Below are 16,030 nucleotides of genomic sequence, written 5' to 3'. Positions count from 1 at the left end.
CTCGGATGTCAGTTTAACACTAGACCTGGATTCTTCTGCAGGACAACCCCAGATGGGGAAGTGCAACCATATCCCCTTTATCTGTTTTGCATATTAAACTTTCATCTAAGGTTTCCAATGAACAAAGCATTCTGTGATGAAGGAAAAAATGAGAGAGAAAAACACTGAAATAAGGGCTTTGAAAGCAGAGATCAACTATGTCTTGTTTATCCTGTTAGTCACCACCTCCAAACACAATGCCTAGCACTTTTATTGAATGAATTAATGAATGAATCACAAATCCTTAAGAGTTTGATGACTCAGCATTTTCCCAGGGAACCAATTTATTATGCTTTAGAGATTTCTTAAACTTCTGATAAATGTGAACTCTCTTATTATTCTAATCATGTAATTAACATTTAATATGCTATTGATTCTCTTATACTTAAATAGTAAATTGAGCTTAATTTATGGCAGTCCTGAGAAGTACCCTATAATGTTTTGAGTTGTTTTATTCTGTGAACAAAATAACCAAATGAGTTTTTACTATGATTTGCTACTAAGTGTGGATATCATCACAATATAACAGTTATTTTTGGTCATATATATCATACATGTACATGCATATATAAATTTGTTTATATATGTCTATATGATAAAAATATGTTTTGTTTCCGATTTCAGTCAGTTGAAATGATATAATGTACATCAAGCTAACTTAAAATTGTCATTGTAAAAATTATAGATTGATTGATCAAGGGATATTATCAGTTAGCAATTCAGATTTGGAATATAGTAGTGTAAAGGTCTGAACAGGTAAAAATCGATCCTGTGTTAAATAGTAGAATTTGAAACCATAGTACTTTTTAATCAATAAACCAGTTTTTGTATTACCCTCTACTCTCGAGTTCTCACACTCACACACACACACACACACACACACACACACACACACACAGGTTTCCTATTCCTTCTCAAGGAAAGCTGTATTTGTATATTATATCTTAAAAATGCCATGTTCAGGGACACTCGGCTGGCTTAGTTGGTTGAGTGTGTGACTCTTGGTCTTAGGGTTGTGGGTTCAGGTCTTGCATTAGGTATAGACGTTATTTAAAAAAACAAAATCTTAAAATTAAATATAATAAATAAAGATGGCATGTTCAAGTACTCAAATCAGAAACCTGAGTATTATGTTGACATCTTTATTTCTGTCAACTTCAACGACTCAAGAGGTCATTTTGATTTTTACCTCCAATATACACTTCAATTCTCCCCTTTGTACCAAATCCAGTGTCATCATAATAGTATCAAACCATCATTTTTCCCTTAATTACTGCAGTAGTCTGCTAATTGGTCTCTCCACTTCCATTCTTATTTTCCTCTCCATTTCATTCACAGAGTGGCTATAATGAATATTTAAATATGATAATTCCATCATGAGACAGCTCTGCTTAAAAGCCGCTGAAGTGCTTCCCATGGGAATTGAAATAAAAGCTGACCCTTTATCTTGGCTGCTTCATACAGCAAACCTGACCCCTGGCTCCCCTTCCAACCTCGTGTTACATCGCTGCCAACCTGCCCCACCACACAGGGTCTGAGTCTTTTCAAGTTCATTGACTGTACCAAGTTTTTTCTTCAACCTGCGTTATTTCTGCCTGCAGTGCATTTTCCCGGCACCTGTTTTACTCCTTTTTTTGGCATCCGCTTCACTGTGACTTCCTCAGTGTTCCCTTACCTCCAATCTAAATTACGTTCCTCATTCGTTTCTCACATGGCATCCTATCCTGTCCCTTTAAGGCATGTACTATAATTATAGTTGTATATTTATGTTTGTGCTTATTCGAATATTATCTGTTTATCCTCCAATACCTTGAGCATCACGAGTGCAGGACTCATGCCAACTTTGGTACCGCTTCATATATAATACCTAGCACTTCATATGGAATACCTATCGTAAACATTTATAGAATGCCCACTATATCTTGGGCATTGTTCTGGGCACTGGGTATATAGAGTGATAAAAGACAAATCCCCTATTCTCTTGGGGGTGACATTTTCATACAAAGAACCAGACAGTAAATATATAAGCATATTCCTTTGATCAAGGACTGTCTCCGTGCAGGGCGCTAAATACAAAGTTGGATTTTATCAAAGAAAGAACACATGCCTGTCTTGCCCCAATCAGGGTCCCATAGCTCAGATAGCCTCATTCTGTCTGTGTTTTTTTAACCCTGCCAAGCTACTCCTGAGTGTGACTTTCACTCTGGCACTTAGAAGCCCTCATCAATGGCATCCTTTGTCCTCCTTTGCATTTCTACTGGCAGCTGAGAAATTTGGCAATTCCTTACGTAGTGACTAACAGTAATACCTCTTTGCAGATGTAATGCACCAAGTATTACGGCAAGTCCTGTACAAACACTAAATAATTGGTCTTCATAATAACTCTAAAAAGATAGAGTGTAAAACTCTCTGTTTTGTATGGAAATAACCGAGTCATTGTGAATATACCTATTGAAATCACAGCATAGTAGAAGAATGTGTGTTGTGATTCTGAAATTTTTGACTTCTGGTTTTTTTGTGATGGCTAAAATAAACACATCTACAAATGGTACCATATAAGAGGCTGTTTTCAAATACTGTATTTTCTTCATTCATAAATTAATTTAATTTAGAGTTGAGTTTAAAGTATGTGAAATGCAAACATCTAGTAAGCGAGAACCTGTGATTTTGGCAAACTAACTTACTTTGGCAGTGCATTTGGTTTTTATGATACCCCTGATTCAAGTCTGCTGAATATTAACTATTTAAATGTTGATCTTTATTGATGTAGACCTTTCTCTAAAACACGTTACAGATTTCACTTCAATCTAGAATGCTAAACTTGCCTTTCCTTTGTCTTGATGACTTAGTGCATAGTAATAAGTGCTGGAAAATATCTTGTCCTGTTTTTGATTCCCGAAGTTAAATAATTAAACCACGAGGCGTGGACTGCAGAGAGCCATGAGGGCTTTTCATAGGAGGGGTCATTATGGTGTGCATGTTTCTGCAAAATGGGAATGTGGCTTCAGCTTGGACCCAACCTGAAAGTAATTCTTCTAACCATCAAAAGACCAGGAATGGGGTGCCCCCTTTGCTGCAGCCCAGCAAAACACAGCGGAATGCAACTGTGTTTACAGAAGCTTCGCTCTTCCATCTTATGTTGTATAAACAAGCTACTTAACTTTTGTATTCCGGTAATAGCTTCTTCTGTTTGCCATGTTCTGTATTCATTGTTAGTTAAAGTTGAATGGTGTTTGAAATCCATCCATACTATATAACTTCTTCAGAATGTATAATTTATTTTACCAAAATGTACCATTTAAAAAAAATGTACTGTTTCATAGGGTATAGCATAAGAGGTTTGTGAAATCTTCAAAAGCTCCAGTAGTTAAGAAAATAAGTGCTTTTACCAGCATATTTTCTTCCAGAATCTTAACCAAAGCATAATTTAAGTTTTAAAAATAAAGTTGTGTGCTATAAAAAAACACAAGTAGAAGATGATGTAATTATTGAAGAGCATTCATAGATGTATTCAGTGCCAAATCTTAAAGTGAATATGTATCCCTTCAGAAAGTTATGATTAAATCCTGATTTTGTACAGAATTGAGGTTTGCTTGCATCGGTTTAAAAATCAAACTCCTTAGCTTTAGAAGATGATGGTATAAGGTGGATACTACCTCATGGACTAATTTTACATATTATCATTTTAGTTTTCCTCTTTGATGTGTTATCTTTCTGTAAATTCATCCTTTTTGTTGGAATGTTTTTAAAAGTTTGGAATTATTCTTTTAAGAAATGTTAAAGTGTTTTGGGGTGCCTGGCTGGCTCAGTTGCTAGAGCGCACAACTCCTGATCTCAGAGTTGTGAGTTCAAGTTCCACATCGGGTATAGAGCTTACTTAAAAAAAAAATTAAAAGTAATAAATGTTAAAGTGTTTTGAACACATTTATATCTCAGATAACAGTTTGTTCTTCTGGGTAATGCCGTGAGTTACTAAGTAAGAATGCAAGGCATTTTGTAAAAGCCATATTTATGATGTACTTTCTTATCTAGCTCCTAAAACATATATCTTAATATAAAATAACTTGCAATAAAACCCTATTGTATTGTCATTTTCGGAGAAGATGAAGATTAATGTTCTTTCTTGACAGACATCAGCGTTTATGTAGACGATACTTTATAGAAGGAAAATACCAAAGTTACAGTAGAAATGCCAAGCACAAAATATGTGTTCAGTAGAGATATGTTAAATGGAAGGATATTTATTTTGAAATTAGATAACACTTATTAGCAAGTAGGTGGGCATTTAGATAGAGAACTAGAAGTATCATAGAAGTGAGTAATATATACTCTCTTTGAAAGTATAGATTAGGTAGGTGACAGGGAATTTTGAAAGCAAGGAAGGTGAACAATTATAACAGGCGTGCTGTGACTAAACACCTGTATAGTTCTTGTCTTTGAGAATATCCTTCCTCTTTTATGTTTTCCTCTAATATATCCTAATTTTAAAGGATTTTATCGATATATTATTTTATTTTCCCAATCAACAGCTTACTACTCTTTGCTGCAATGTTTAATTGACAAAGTAGTCTTTGAAGTAGAAAAGAAAATCCCAGAACTGCATATTATTGTCCTCTCTTTTCCCCAAGATAGCTACTTCTAATTAAAATGCTTATATTTAATTAAAAACACTTATTATTGTATGGGTTTTTTAGTCCTTCTGTTGTTAAAAAGCAAATTACTGAGAAGAGTTAGCACAACATACTCCTCTGAAGGGCGAGTTCTAATTCTCAACATACCACTGAAAGTTTGAAGTGGTATCTTCCAAACATGGAAAAATCTAAGAAAGCACAAGAACGCAGGAAATATTCAAAGAGAGTCCGTTGACTGTCAGAAGAGAATTTTCCCATTCAGCTTCTTTTCCAATGGAAAGAGGCTGGATATTAAATATGTCATGATAGCTATGTGGTCAGAACTGTGAACATTGTATTCAGGTGAGACCAGATAGGTGGGCAGACTGATAGAGCAGAGCCCTCGGCGGACGAAGGGATCTGTATTCTAGCACTGCTGGTACATCTTTACAGATTACTTATTCTTAAAATGAAGTGAGTAAATTCACGTTGTCCTAGCTTTATTGTGGGGACTAAGTGAGTGGATATTTGGTGTGGTTCCTTATGTGGCAAATGTTCAATAAATGTCGGCCATTGCTAGCATTGTTATTTCATTGCTCACATTGTCATTGTTATTATTTATGTGGCATGCTCCTCTCCTCTCTGAGGAGCCTTAGATTATTTAATTTCTAAAAGAAAAAGTTTGGATCACCCATCTCTCAGGCCCCTAACTGCACCAGGATTCCATGATTCCTGGAGCAGAAGGCGTTGTAGTTCACAGATGTTCACCACGTGATTAGGGAGCAAAGTTAATTCTAGGAGCACTTGAGCCTTACCAAAATTGGGTAGTCATGAGACGGCAGTACACTGAAGTACAATCACTGTCAGGCCTTCTGCAATAACAGAGCGGGTTTGTTGGAAATATAATTGGTGAGATAGGTAAATGGCATTTTGTAGTAAAATGTTGACATGTTAAAAAAAAATTGCACCACACTGGAAATGGGGATCTCTGTTTTTGTCTCGTCTCTTCCTGACAAATAACACAAGCTAGTGACAACGTTTCTTGGGACTCAGTTGCCTCTCTTTATGGGATAGATTAGATGTTGTTGAAGACCAGTGACTGTTCTATAATTTTATGTCTTACTCAGTTCTAAAATTTCCCAGAGGGTTCTAAAAGAGTGTTATAAATATTAAAGTCCCCATAATACTTGAAACAGTTTCTGCTTAACATGTTTTTCTTGTTGCCCCATTTCCTCACCATTACCCAAATAGATTACAATGTCAACACTAAATTTTAGAATCCTTTTCTGAAAACATGTCTACCTATTTTGAGAATTACATTGAAATTGGTGTATCACTTTTCGAAAGACCGGTGATTATATGTTTTGTTTTGTTTCAAAGGATAAATCTTAGTCAATTATTTTTTTAGACAGAAAAAATTCAGGGAGATTCAAAGATTCAGTGAAGCTTATGTTTGTGGTGGGTTGTTGTTGTTTTTTTTTTTTTCCTAGTTTAACAGAATGAAAGAGAGTGAAAAGTGGCAAAATTATATATATATATATATATATATATATATATAGTTTGTTTTCAAATCAATATTAAATCTTCTTTTCAAAAGTTAGTTCCAGATTTTAGAATTTCATACTATTCACACTATTTCATACTATCAAAATATGCATTTTGATTAATAGCAATGTTAGAGAAGGAAAGTTTTTTTTTTTTAAGAGAAATGAACTGCATTTGAGAATACTTATGGATACCATTAGTTTTTTTGCCAAAATGCTGCCAATCATTTGAACTCAATTTTTAATTACTTAAATATATACATGAATTAAGAAAATTGGAGGGATGCCTGAGTGGGTTAGTTGGTTAAGTGTCTGCCTTCAGCTCAGGTCATGATCCTGGATTCATGGGATCAAGCCCCACGTTGGGCTCTCTGCTCAACAAGGAGCCTGCTTCTCCCTCTCGCTCTGCACTTCCCCCCATTCTTGCTCTCTCTTGCTTTCTCTCATGCTCTCTTTCTCTCTCTCTCTCTCAAATAAATAAATAAAATCTTAAAAAAAAGAAAATTGGATAATTTAACTCAAAGTTCATGCCATTTTATAATGTGACACATACTATTTTCCCCCAAAAGACAATGTTCAGGACAAGTACTTGGAAGAAAGTTGTTTTTATAGAAGGGAGAAAAAAGTATTCAATTCATAACTCTGCAGGGCTGCCTGTAGCCATAGGCAATACTAGAGTTTTATGCTTTACAGCTGCAAAAGTAATTGCATGAACATTATCTAAGCAACGATCTTTAATGGATTACATTTTGTTAGCTTTTCATTCTATACTGTAAAAACCCAAATAACATAGAAATGAAAAAAAAAAACAAACGATTTATCTGACTTAGACCTTTGATATTTCTGAAAGACATTTTATTATTCATTGGTTTATTTGAGATATGATCTCAGTTTGTAAATAAGATATAATGTTACTAAGTTGGTTTTAAGTTTACCAAGTAGAAAAATTGTACAAATGGCTTATTTTTATTTGGAAAAGTATTTTCCTTTTGCGTGTTCCGAGGGTGTTAAAATTTTTCAGAGGTGTTGTCTTAGATTAATAATATAATCCAGTACAGGCGCATACTGTTTGTTAAGGTCCATTCATTTGCTTTTCCTATAAACCTTACATTTTATTTGTAGTACATTCTTAACACCTAATCATAACACGATTTTATAAATAGAGAAAGTCTTCAAACCCTGTTGTTTTACTCTGTGGTAACAGTAGCTGGAGTTTTCAGTTCAACAAGGTTTATTTTTGTGTTGTGTATTTTATTAATAAATAACGTACAGTATTAAAATTAGAATTATGACAGCGTGGGGCAACTATATTGACTTTTCTTTTTCCTTTTACCATTCTTCCTAAGAGGAGGACCAAGTCTCCTCTTTGAAGTCTTACTGTCCAAGTGTGAACGTAGTCATGTTGTGCCCAAATTGTCTCAATATTCAGATTAAAAAAACGGTTTTGTTTGAGTGGATGTTCAGGCTTACGCAGATGTGCACACATACTCAGCTGGTAGAGAGGAAGGAAAAGTAGAGAATTAGAAGAGGAAAATACAGGATTTTGTAAGCCTGTAAGCTTGTTTGAGGTTCCGAAACCAAAATTTAAGCGTGCCTTTTGAAATGATAATTCGAACATGAGCTTTCTACAGTGTAGTACTTCATCCATGAAAGTATTTTTCAGTGTCCTTGGAGTAGAAAGTCACCTCTTCCAGTACAAAATCGTTGTACCAAATGTTCAGTTTGATAGATTTCAAAAGATAAATAACATTTATCACTTCACCAATGAACATTTTAAGTACCATCTTAAATAAGATTACGAAAATTGTTCACATTTTATTACACACTGGGAGAAAATGGAGTGGGAGGCAAATAACATTTTTCGGGTTTGTATTGAAGACACGTCTCCATGCCTCCTTCGTAAATGTGGAAAGAGAGGTTATGTTCAAGCAAACAGTGGAGTTGCGATTTAAGACTAACTGATGCCGAAGAATTCATGATTTCTTGATGTTTACAAGAGACAGAGGACAATTTTGCTGTATGGACTGTTTCTGAAATACAGACGTGGTTTATTTTCCACATTTTATTCTGATAGTTACAAAGTGAATGATACTGCTAGTTTTATAGTATGTTGATATTACATTAGTATCCAGTTGAGATCATTGTAATAAACTTTTCCTCCTCTAAAATATAGGGTTAATAACATAAACAGGGTTAATAATATCTCTCATCCTGAATAGGTTTAAGGATTCAGTGAAATAATATTTACCATAAAATAACTAAAAACACAAAATGCAGAAGCTACAAAGTGACATAGTTGGTAGCAAGGCTGTTCTCATCATTGGCTCCTTCTTTTTTTTTTTTTTTTAAGATTTTATTTATTTATTCGACAGAGAGAGAGACAGCCAGCGAGAGAGGGAACACAAGCAGGGGGAGTGGGAGAGGAAGAAGCAGGCTCCTAGCGGAGGAGCCTGATGTGGGGCTCGATCCCACAACGCCGGGATCACGCCCTGAGCCGAAGGCAGATGCTTAACCGCTGTGCCACCCAGGCGCCCCATCATTGGCTCCTTCTAACGTTTGCTTCACTCAGTGATAACGGAAAAATATAGTATTTTGAGTGTAGTCATTTTGCAGATATGTCCAAAGTTTCTATAAGAAGCATATTTAAATTGTAATGGCTATATGCTTTTTTACACTAATATGAAATATCTTTAAAATAACTCTCAATTGAATGCATGTTTGGAAGTCTGTTTTGGTTTGCAGGTGTATGTAATTCACTTAATAATAGAAAGCATCATCCCACTCTGTCATGTAAGTCAAATGAGGGTTTAGTTTTATTCATTAGCACGTGGATGGGAAAATGTGGGCAGTAGTCAGAGAAGAAATACCAAACACTAACTGTGAGGGTATGAAATAGCAAAATACACTTGTCCACTGGCCCATAGAAATATCAAATTATCCCTGTTGTATATGCTTAAGGCCAGATATCTTTATTAAGTTGCATATGTCTCTAAGTAGATAGAGGTCCTCCAAGATATACTGAGATGGCTGTTACTAATAGTTTATTATAATAAACATCTCTCTGTCTGGAGTTCAGAGATAAGGACTGTATCTATCACAACTGAGTATAATGATTTCCTCTTGTTTCTGCAGTCCTACGGGATGACTTCAGACAAAATCCTTCCGATGTCATGGTGGCAGTGGGGGAGCCCGCTGTGATGGAATGCCAGCCACCACGAGGCCATCCTGAACCCACCATTTCATGGAAGAAAGATGGCTCTCCACTGGATGACAAAGACGAAAGAATAACTGTGAGTATTTAATTCAGCAGTGGGGGCATTTGTAGATCTCACTGTACGTATCTTCACCAAAGAAAAGAGAAGAGTGAAGTAGGTGTTTTTTTTGTTTGTGTGTTTTTTATAAAGGGTTACATTATCTCCCATTTTCACTTCTTCTTTTAAAATAAACCTCTTTCCATTTTCCCTGTATTGACATGAAAATGAGTGAGGAAAACACATGTTGCTTCGTTTGGAGATTAGTAAGAGAAAACTATAATTTTTACTTTAATGTCGTAGACTTAACACATTTATGTCTGATTTAGTTGTTATTATAATTCAGGGCATATCACATCTTCATATGCTACAGTAAAAATTGTTAAAAAATTCAATAATATACTATGTTTCCAAAGGCCTCCTATGTCACTTCAGGGTGTGTTTTGGTTTTTTTGCTTGTTTGTTTTTTTGAATTTTTTTAAAATCTCTTTCTCCTTTTCAAATGGCTTTTGTGTTCTGTAGAATTTAATATTGTTTCTGAAAACTATAATCTTATTCTGAATGGTTGTTAATGATGGATTTATCTCATTCCAAAATAAAATCATGTGACTAGATTATTAGATTTCAAATTCCTGCTGTGATACAAGTAGAGAAATATGCTATCTGGAATAAGGATGCATTTTCTTTTGACATCAGTGATTCCATATGATTTCTTTGTTTTTTCTTTGCTTTTTCTATCTTGTAAGGTGTTAACTAAAATACCAAAATAACTGAGCTCTCATTGACTCTATGTTGGGACAGTATTGCCCTTTATAAGTGTCTTTGTTTTGCTGATACTCTGTGTCCATTATGAATTCATTGGCCAAGATTTAAAGGTATTCAGAAGAATATACGTACAAGGAAAAGTCATTGCTAAATGTGTAGAAGAACAATGTTATAACACGGACCACATAACCCTAGTAAATGTTTGCACTATTTCTGAACAGCCAGTTAGCAGATTAGCATGAGGATTAAATAGTGAAAAATAAAATCGAGAAGGTTATGGTAGGCAGGTTTTAGGGACCTTGAAGAAAAAAAAACAAGCATTTTTTTCCTGCAGTGATCTGAATTAGAATGAATCTCTCAAAGGATTTTTATAATTCTAGCAGTTGGGGTGAGAATAGCTTGGCTGTACTTTTAAGAGGTGCTGAAAAGTCACATGGCAAAGTGAACTGTATGGGAAACACTGGTTTGGGGAAGTGAAGTCGAGAGCACAGGGGAGTAGAGACTCTAGGAACAAATGCTTTTCTTATTGGTGATGACAGATTCCTTTTAGATTTATGTACAATTAAGATAATATCTGTGCCTTAAAAACATATTTTAAGTCATCTAATGACCACTATCTGTAATTTCCATTTCTCTGCATGAGTGATTCGAACACATTGAAACCATTATTACCCATTTCCTCCTTCAGATCTTTCCTGATTAATTACCTATTTGTGTTTAATATAAATTAACGTTAGAATTCTCAGCATTGGAGATACAGCATTAAGCAGAAATCAGTGAGTGCCCTTCTGTAGTTTATATTCTGTGAGTGTACAGGTAAAACCAAAATAGATGGTATAATATACAACATGCTATATTATAATCAGTCCTATAAAAAATACTAAAGGGGTAGACAGATTAATTAAGATAGGGTAGGATTTCAGTTTTGAATAGGATGACCAGAGAATGCTTCCCAAAAAGACCTGAAAAGATTGAAAAAGGAAACTACACAAGTACCTGGAAAAGTAAAGTAAGTTTAAAGACCCTGACATGGGGACCACTTAACACATTTTTTTTTTTTAAAGAGCAAAGTGGTCAGTGGGGGTTGAGCAAAGGCGAGATTGGTAGGAGATAATATTGTGGGAACAAGTAGCCAAACTATAGGAATAGGGATGTGTGTGTGTGTGTGTGTGTGTGTGTGTGTGTGTGTGTGTGTGTGTTTTAACTGTAGAACCTTATAGATCTTGTAAATAGGTTGGCTTTTCCCCCTTGAGTGAAGTGGAAAGCATCAGAGGTTTCTCAGCAGAATCTTCTGCTGTCTTGAGAACACACTGAAGGATAATAATGATTAAGCAGAGAGACTAGTTGAGAGCTTTTGCAATAATCTAGGCAAGATGGAAATAGTGTTTGGGATCAGTGTGTTAGGAGGGGAAGTAGGAGTGGTTAAATTCTGGATCTGCTGTGAAGCAATAGCCAACAGAATTTCTAACAGATTGGATGTGGCTTACAAACAAAGAGAAGAGTCAAGGCTTGCCTTAATTGATTGGTCTGTGCAATTGAAAATATTGAGATGTCATTAATTGTAGAAAGAGAGGATTTGGGGTTGGAAGTATCAGCAGCTCAGTTTTGGACATTGTCATTTTGAAATTCTTATTAGATATCCACGTATAAATGTCAAATAGGCAGTTGGAAACATGAGTCAGAAATTCAGAGTTGAGGTTGAGGCTGGAGAAAAAATTGAGTTGTGGTGGACATAGCAAGTACTCATTACCATGCAATCCTCCCCTCCTTCTGGACAGATGAAAGACTCTCCTTCCCAGTTTCCTTGCTGTTGGGCAGACCAATTTGACTGGTTCAGCTTCATGGGCTGTGAGTGGAAATTAAATGAATTAAATACTAGTGAGTGAGCCTCCAGCACTTTCCTTCTTTGCCGTGTGGCAGCCAAGGAGGACACATGTCCCAAGTAGTACAGCTACAACATGGACACTCAAAGAGCCTGGGTCCCTGAGTTATGGGTACCAAAACTTTCCACCCCACACCTCTGTCTTTCCATGATGGACACATCGAATGAGTGAGCAATCTTTGTTGTATTAAGTCACAGAATATTTGTTACCACTGACTGAAGTAGCTTATCCTGATGGATATGGGAATCATCATCATGTCCATATTATTTAAAAACAGGAGACTGAAATCACCAAGGGAGTGATTTTATGTAGAAAGGAAAAGAGGTCCAATGTTTAGCCCTCAGGGAGAAGAGGCAAAAAGAGCAGTGGAGACTGGGAGTGAGCAGTGAGAAAGGAGGGAAAGCAGAGGGCAGCCAAGCAAAGACAGTGTTTTTGGGAGGTGGCAAAGATGAGACACTTGCAGCTGGTTCATCACATAATAGAAGGACTGAGAATTGACCATTGAATTGAACAACTTAGTGGTCATTCACAGATGACCTTCACAAGAGCACTATCAGTGGAATAGAGGGGTTGAAATCTCACTGACCTGGTTCAGGAGAGATTGGAAAGATCGAAATCAGACACAGAATATGAACATTTTTTTTTACATTGTATCTAATATAGAAGATAAAAAATAAAGGTGATTGTAGTCTCACATTTTGAAAGGTCAGACTTCCTCTTAATACATGTGTGTCCTTGTATTTTCTGTGATAGTCACAGTTTAAAACTGCTATGGTAAATTTGATTTTTTATAAATCTCGGAACTTCCTGTTGTATCATATATTGAATTTGAAGAGATGCCATGGTTTATGCCATAATGTTTAATTTATTATTGGGTCTTCATTTATCCTTTGCTGCCCAGAGGGTGCTATCCTGTGAATACAGGGCACCATTTCTCCTACACGTTAGTAGTTTAGAGTCAATATAAGAACGATCTCTAATCAGGAATCAAACAATTTAAAGTTGCAGTAACTATGACTGTGAAAAAATGCCAAGATGTTAATGTATAAATAATTTTAAAATCATTTAAATGCTGCCAAAATGATGATCCACGATAGTGTTCCATATGCTAGGAAGTTGTAACATCTGAAACTTTTACTATTTCTAAGACCATCTGTGTGTTTTGGATAAATTATGACTGTTAAACTGATAAAACACTAGAGGTAAAAAAACATATTTATACATGCAGGGAGATGAATAGATTGAAATCAGCAGCTTGGGTTCAAAATCCCTGTTCTTATTTAGATGATAATTGTTTTTGTTTTTGTTTTCCTTTAGGCAAGACTAAAATTAAGTAATTAAAACAAAAATTTCAAACAGAAACACAATGTCTGACGTTTTTTCCAGTTCTTTTTTTTCCCCCAACTGAAAGTAGATTCTTAAGAGATATTGGTTATTAGATATTTTATGTGATTCTTCTTTCCTAAGCTTTGTTTTCAAATAATTGTTTTCATTTCTGTTGTTAAAGTACTTTGCCAAATGTGTTGAGTACAGATGAACAGGAGATTAAAGCACATAATATCTTTATGAAAGGCAAGTAAAGATGGCACAGTTATTGCTACAGTTTTGGTTATAGGCATTTCTAGAGTTCTTTAATGTGGTGGCTTTCTTTGTTGAAAATGTAAAGTACAACTCTCCCAGCTGTGAGAACAAAGACACACCCTACAAAAAAGGGCAAATATGTAATTGAATTGTAGCTGCACCTGTATTTTTGATGTTCTTAAGTCATTTCTTTTTACATTGAGCTGGATTCTGAGCCAAATTTTAGATCTATGATGATTATAAACCAGCAATATATAAATAGCATTTTCTTATTTTCCTACCTGACAGGAGAATCTTTTAGAACTCTTTTGGCACTTCTTTCTTAGAATAATTTGAAGGAGGACTTAGACAATGTTTAGTCTTTCTTCCTTTCTTTTGCTTTTTTTCTAGACATGAGTATTTATACTTAGAGTTAGAAATAGAAGTAGTTAAACTGGCAGGCTGGATTAAATAGATTTACTTCATATGCCTGAGAATTAGTCATAACCATTATTATTAATAAATGAAATTTTCTCATAAAGATGAATCAGAGGACCAAAACCTTTTTTTTTTTTTTTTTTTTGGTGATGTAGAACATTTGGATATACCTTACAAAAAGTGATATATTTATTTTATTTCATTATATTTTGGAAATTTTTGCTTAAATTCACAATTGTTTTGTAAATGTGAAAAATTGATAATGTTAAAATTAGGGGAAAAAAGTATTGAGCACCTGCCTTGTCCCTGCCTGCTACTCTATATTATCTCATTTAATTCCCTTAAAATCTCAATAAATAAGCTTCCCCCCCACCCCTTTATGGCACACAGACTTGCCAATTAGTCTCCTGGAGAAGGTGATGGTGATGACGATGATGATGATAGTAAACACTTTCTGTATAGCACTTGCCATGTGCCAGGCCCTATTCTAAATACTTTATATATGTTGACACATTTATTCTTGACAATAACCTTGTCAGATAAATACTAAAATTTCACTAATGCAGCAATTAACTCTGAATTGGCTAGGGAACAATTATGTGAGCGTCTGTCTTTTACTCACTAATAACATTTTCTATAGGGTCCTATAGATTTTGCTACTGATTTGCTATCAATGTAGATTTCAACTTAGAATGACAGGAACCTTTAGCTTCTGCTGTAAAATATTATCTTTAGGGGGCGCCTGTTTAGCTCTGTCCAAAGAACACACAGCTGTTGATCTCGGGGTTGTGAGTTCGAACCCCATGTTGGGTGCAGAGATTACTTAAAAATAGATCTTGGGAAAAAATGAAATAAAACATTATCTTTATGTTTATAAGGGTCTGGAGAGGTAGTTCACACAGTAAAGGTTATGGTGGTCTTGAAACTGGGACTGGTACAGTTAAGAATTGGTACAGGGGCACTAGGGTGGCTCAGTCAATTAAGCGGCCAACCCTTGATTTCAGCTCAGTTCATGATCTCAGGGTTGTGGGATCGAGCCCCGCATCGGGCTCAGCACTCAGGGTAGATTCTGCTTTAGATTCTCTCCTCTCCTTCTGCTCCCCACCCCCAACTGCCCCTCTCACGTGCTCTCTTTCTCTGGGCTCTAGAAACCCTACCTCAAAAGATACAAAGATGAGAAATAACTGTTCACACTTGACATTTAGGGAAAGAAGGATTTATATTAAAAAGGATATTATGAATCAGTGAATTTTTCAACTGAATGTGTTTTATAATGAACTGTCCAAATTGTGGATTAGCCAGGTTCGAATAGATCAGCTCTACACATTTCAAAACTCATTGCTGAATAACTAAACAGTTACAAGAAATTATATGATGAATAGGAAATTGAGTTAAAGAAAATATTGTTCATGTAGTGGCTTGGCAATTTTGTGTAGATAACAATAATGTATAATAAAACTAATACTGTAACAGTACAGTGTAAATTGTGAGATCTACCTGGACTCAATTCTGAAATATCAGCTAGTTAGTTTCTTCATAGTAACCTTTGGCTGTCATTTATCTTGAATGATTTCATTTTACTAGTTAAAAGAAAAGCTTAAAAGACATTCATCTTTTCATGTTTGAAATTCTTAGCTTTTGAGCTAAAATTTACAGATGAATAAAACATGCTTTTTCTATTCTCTTTGTATGTGGCTTTGTGACATAAACATTTTTTAATGACTTGTGTTATTCTTTGTGATAAGCTGTGCCTTGAATTTTTAATTTTTCTTCCTACCTGTTCTGTATGCTCTAGTAGCATGCTGTAAATACTCTATGTCTTAAAAGGTATTTTTTTTTTTTTACTTAACTGAAAAAATAATTTAGATGATGGAGAAATAGTTTTATTATAAATTGTTTCTATCAAAGCCACAGTCAGTTGAAACTACTTTATTGTCAAT

At 35.1% G+C, this 16,030-nt stretch overlaps 1 protein-coding gene across 1 annotated transcript in view; it reads left to right on the top strand.

Moving 5' to 3' along the window:
• ROBO1 (roundabout guidance receptor 1) overlaps positions 1-16,030 on the top strand; it is a 391,889-nt gene that overhangs the window by 244,665 nt on the left and 131,194 nt on the right. The window contains exon 3 of the mRNA XM_008701732.2: positions 9,326-9,483. Coding sequence (XP_008699954.2) covers positions 9,326-9,483 — 158 coding nt within the window. The remainder of the gene's footprint in view (positions 1-9,325; positions 9,484-16,030) is intronic.

Source organism: Ursus maritimus, unplaced genomic scaffold, assembly GCF_017311325.1.
Source record: "Ursus maritimus isolate PB19 unplaced genomic scaffold, ASM1731132v1 scaffold_4, whole genome shotgun sequence".
Classification (NCBI taxonomy): Eukaryota; Metazoa; Chordata; class Mammalia; order Carnivora; family Ursidae; genus Ursus; species Ursus maritimus.
This window is presented reverse-complemented; position numbering and strand designations above follow the sequence as displayed.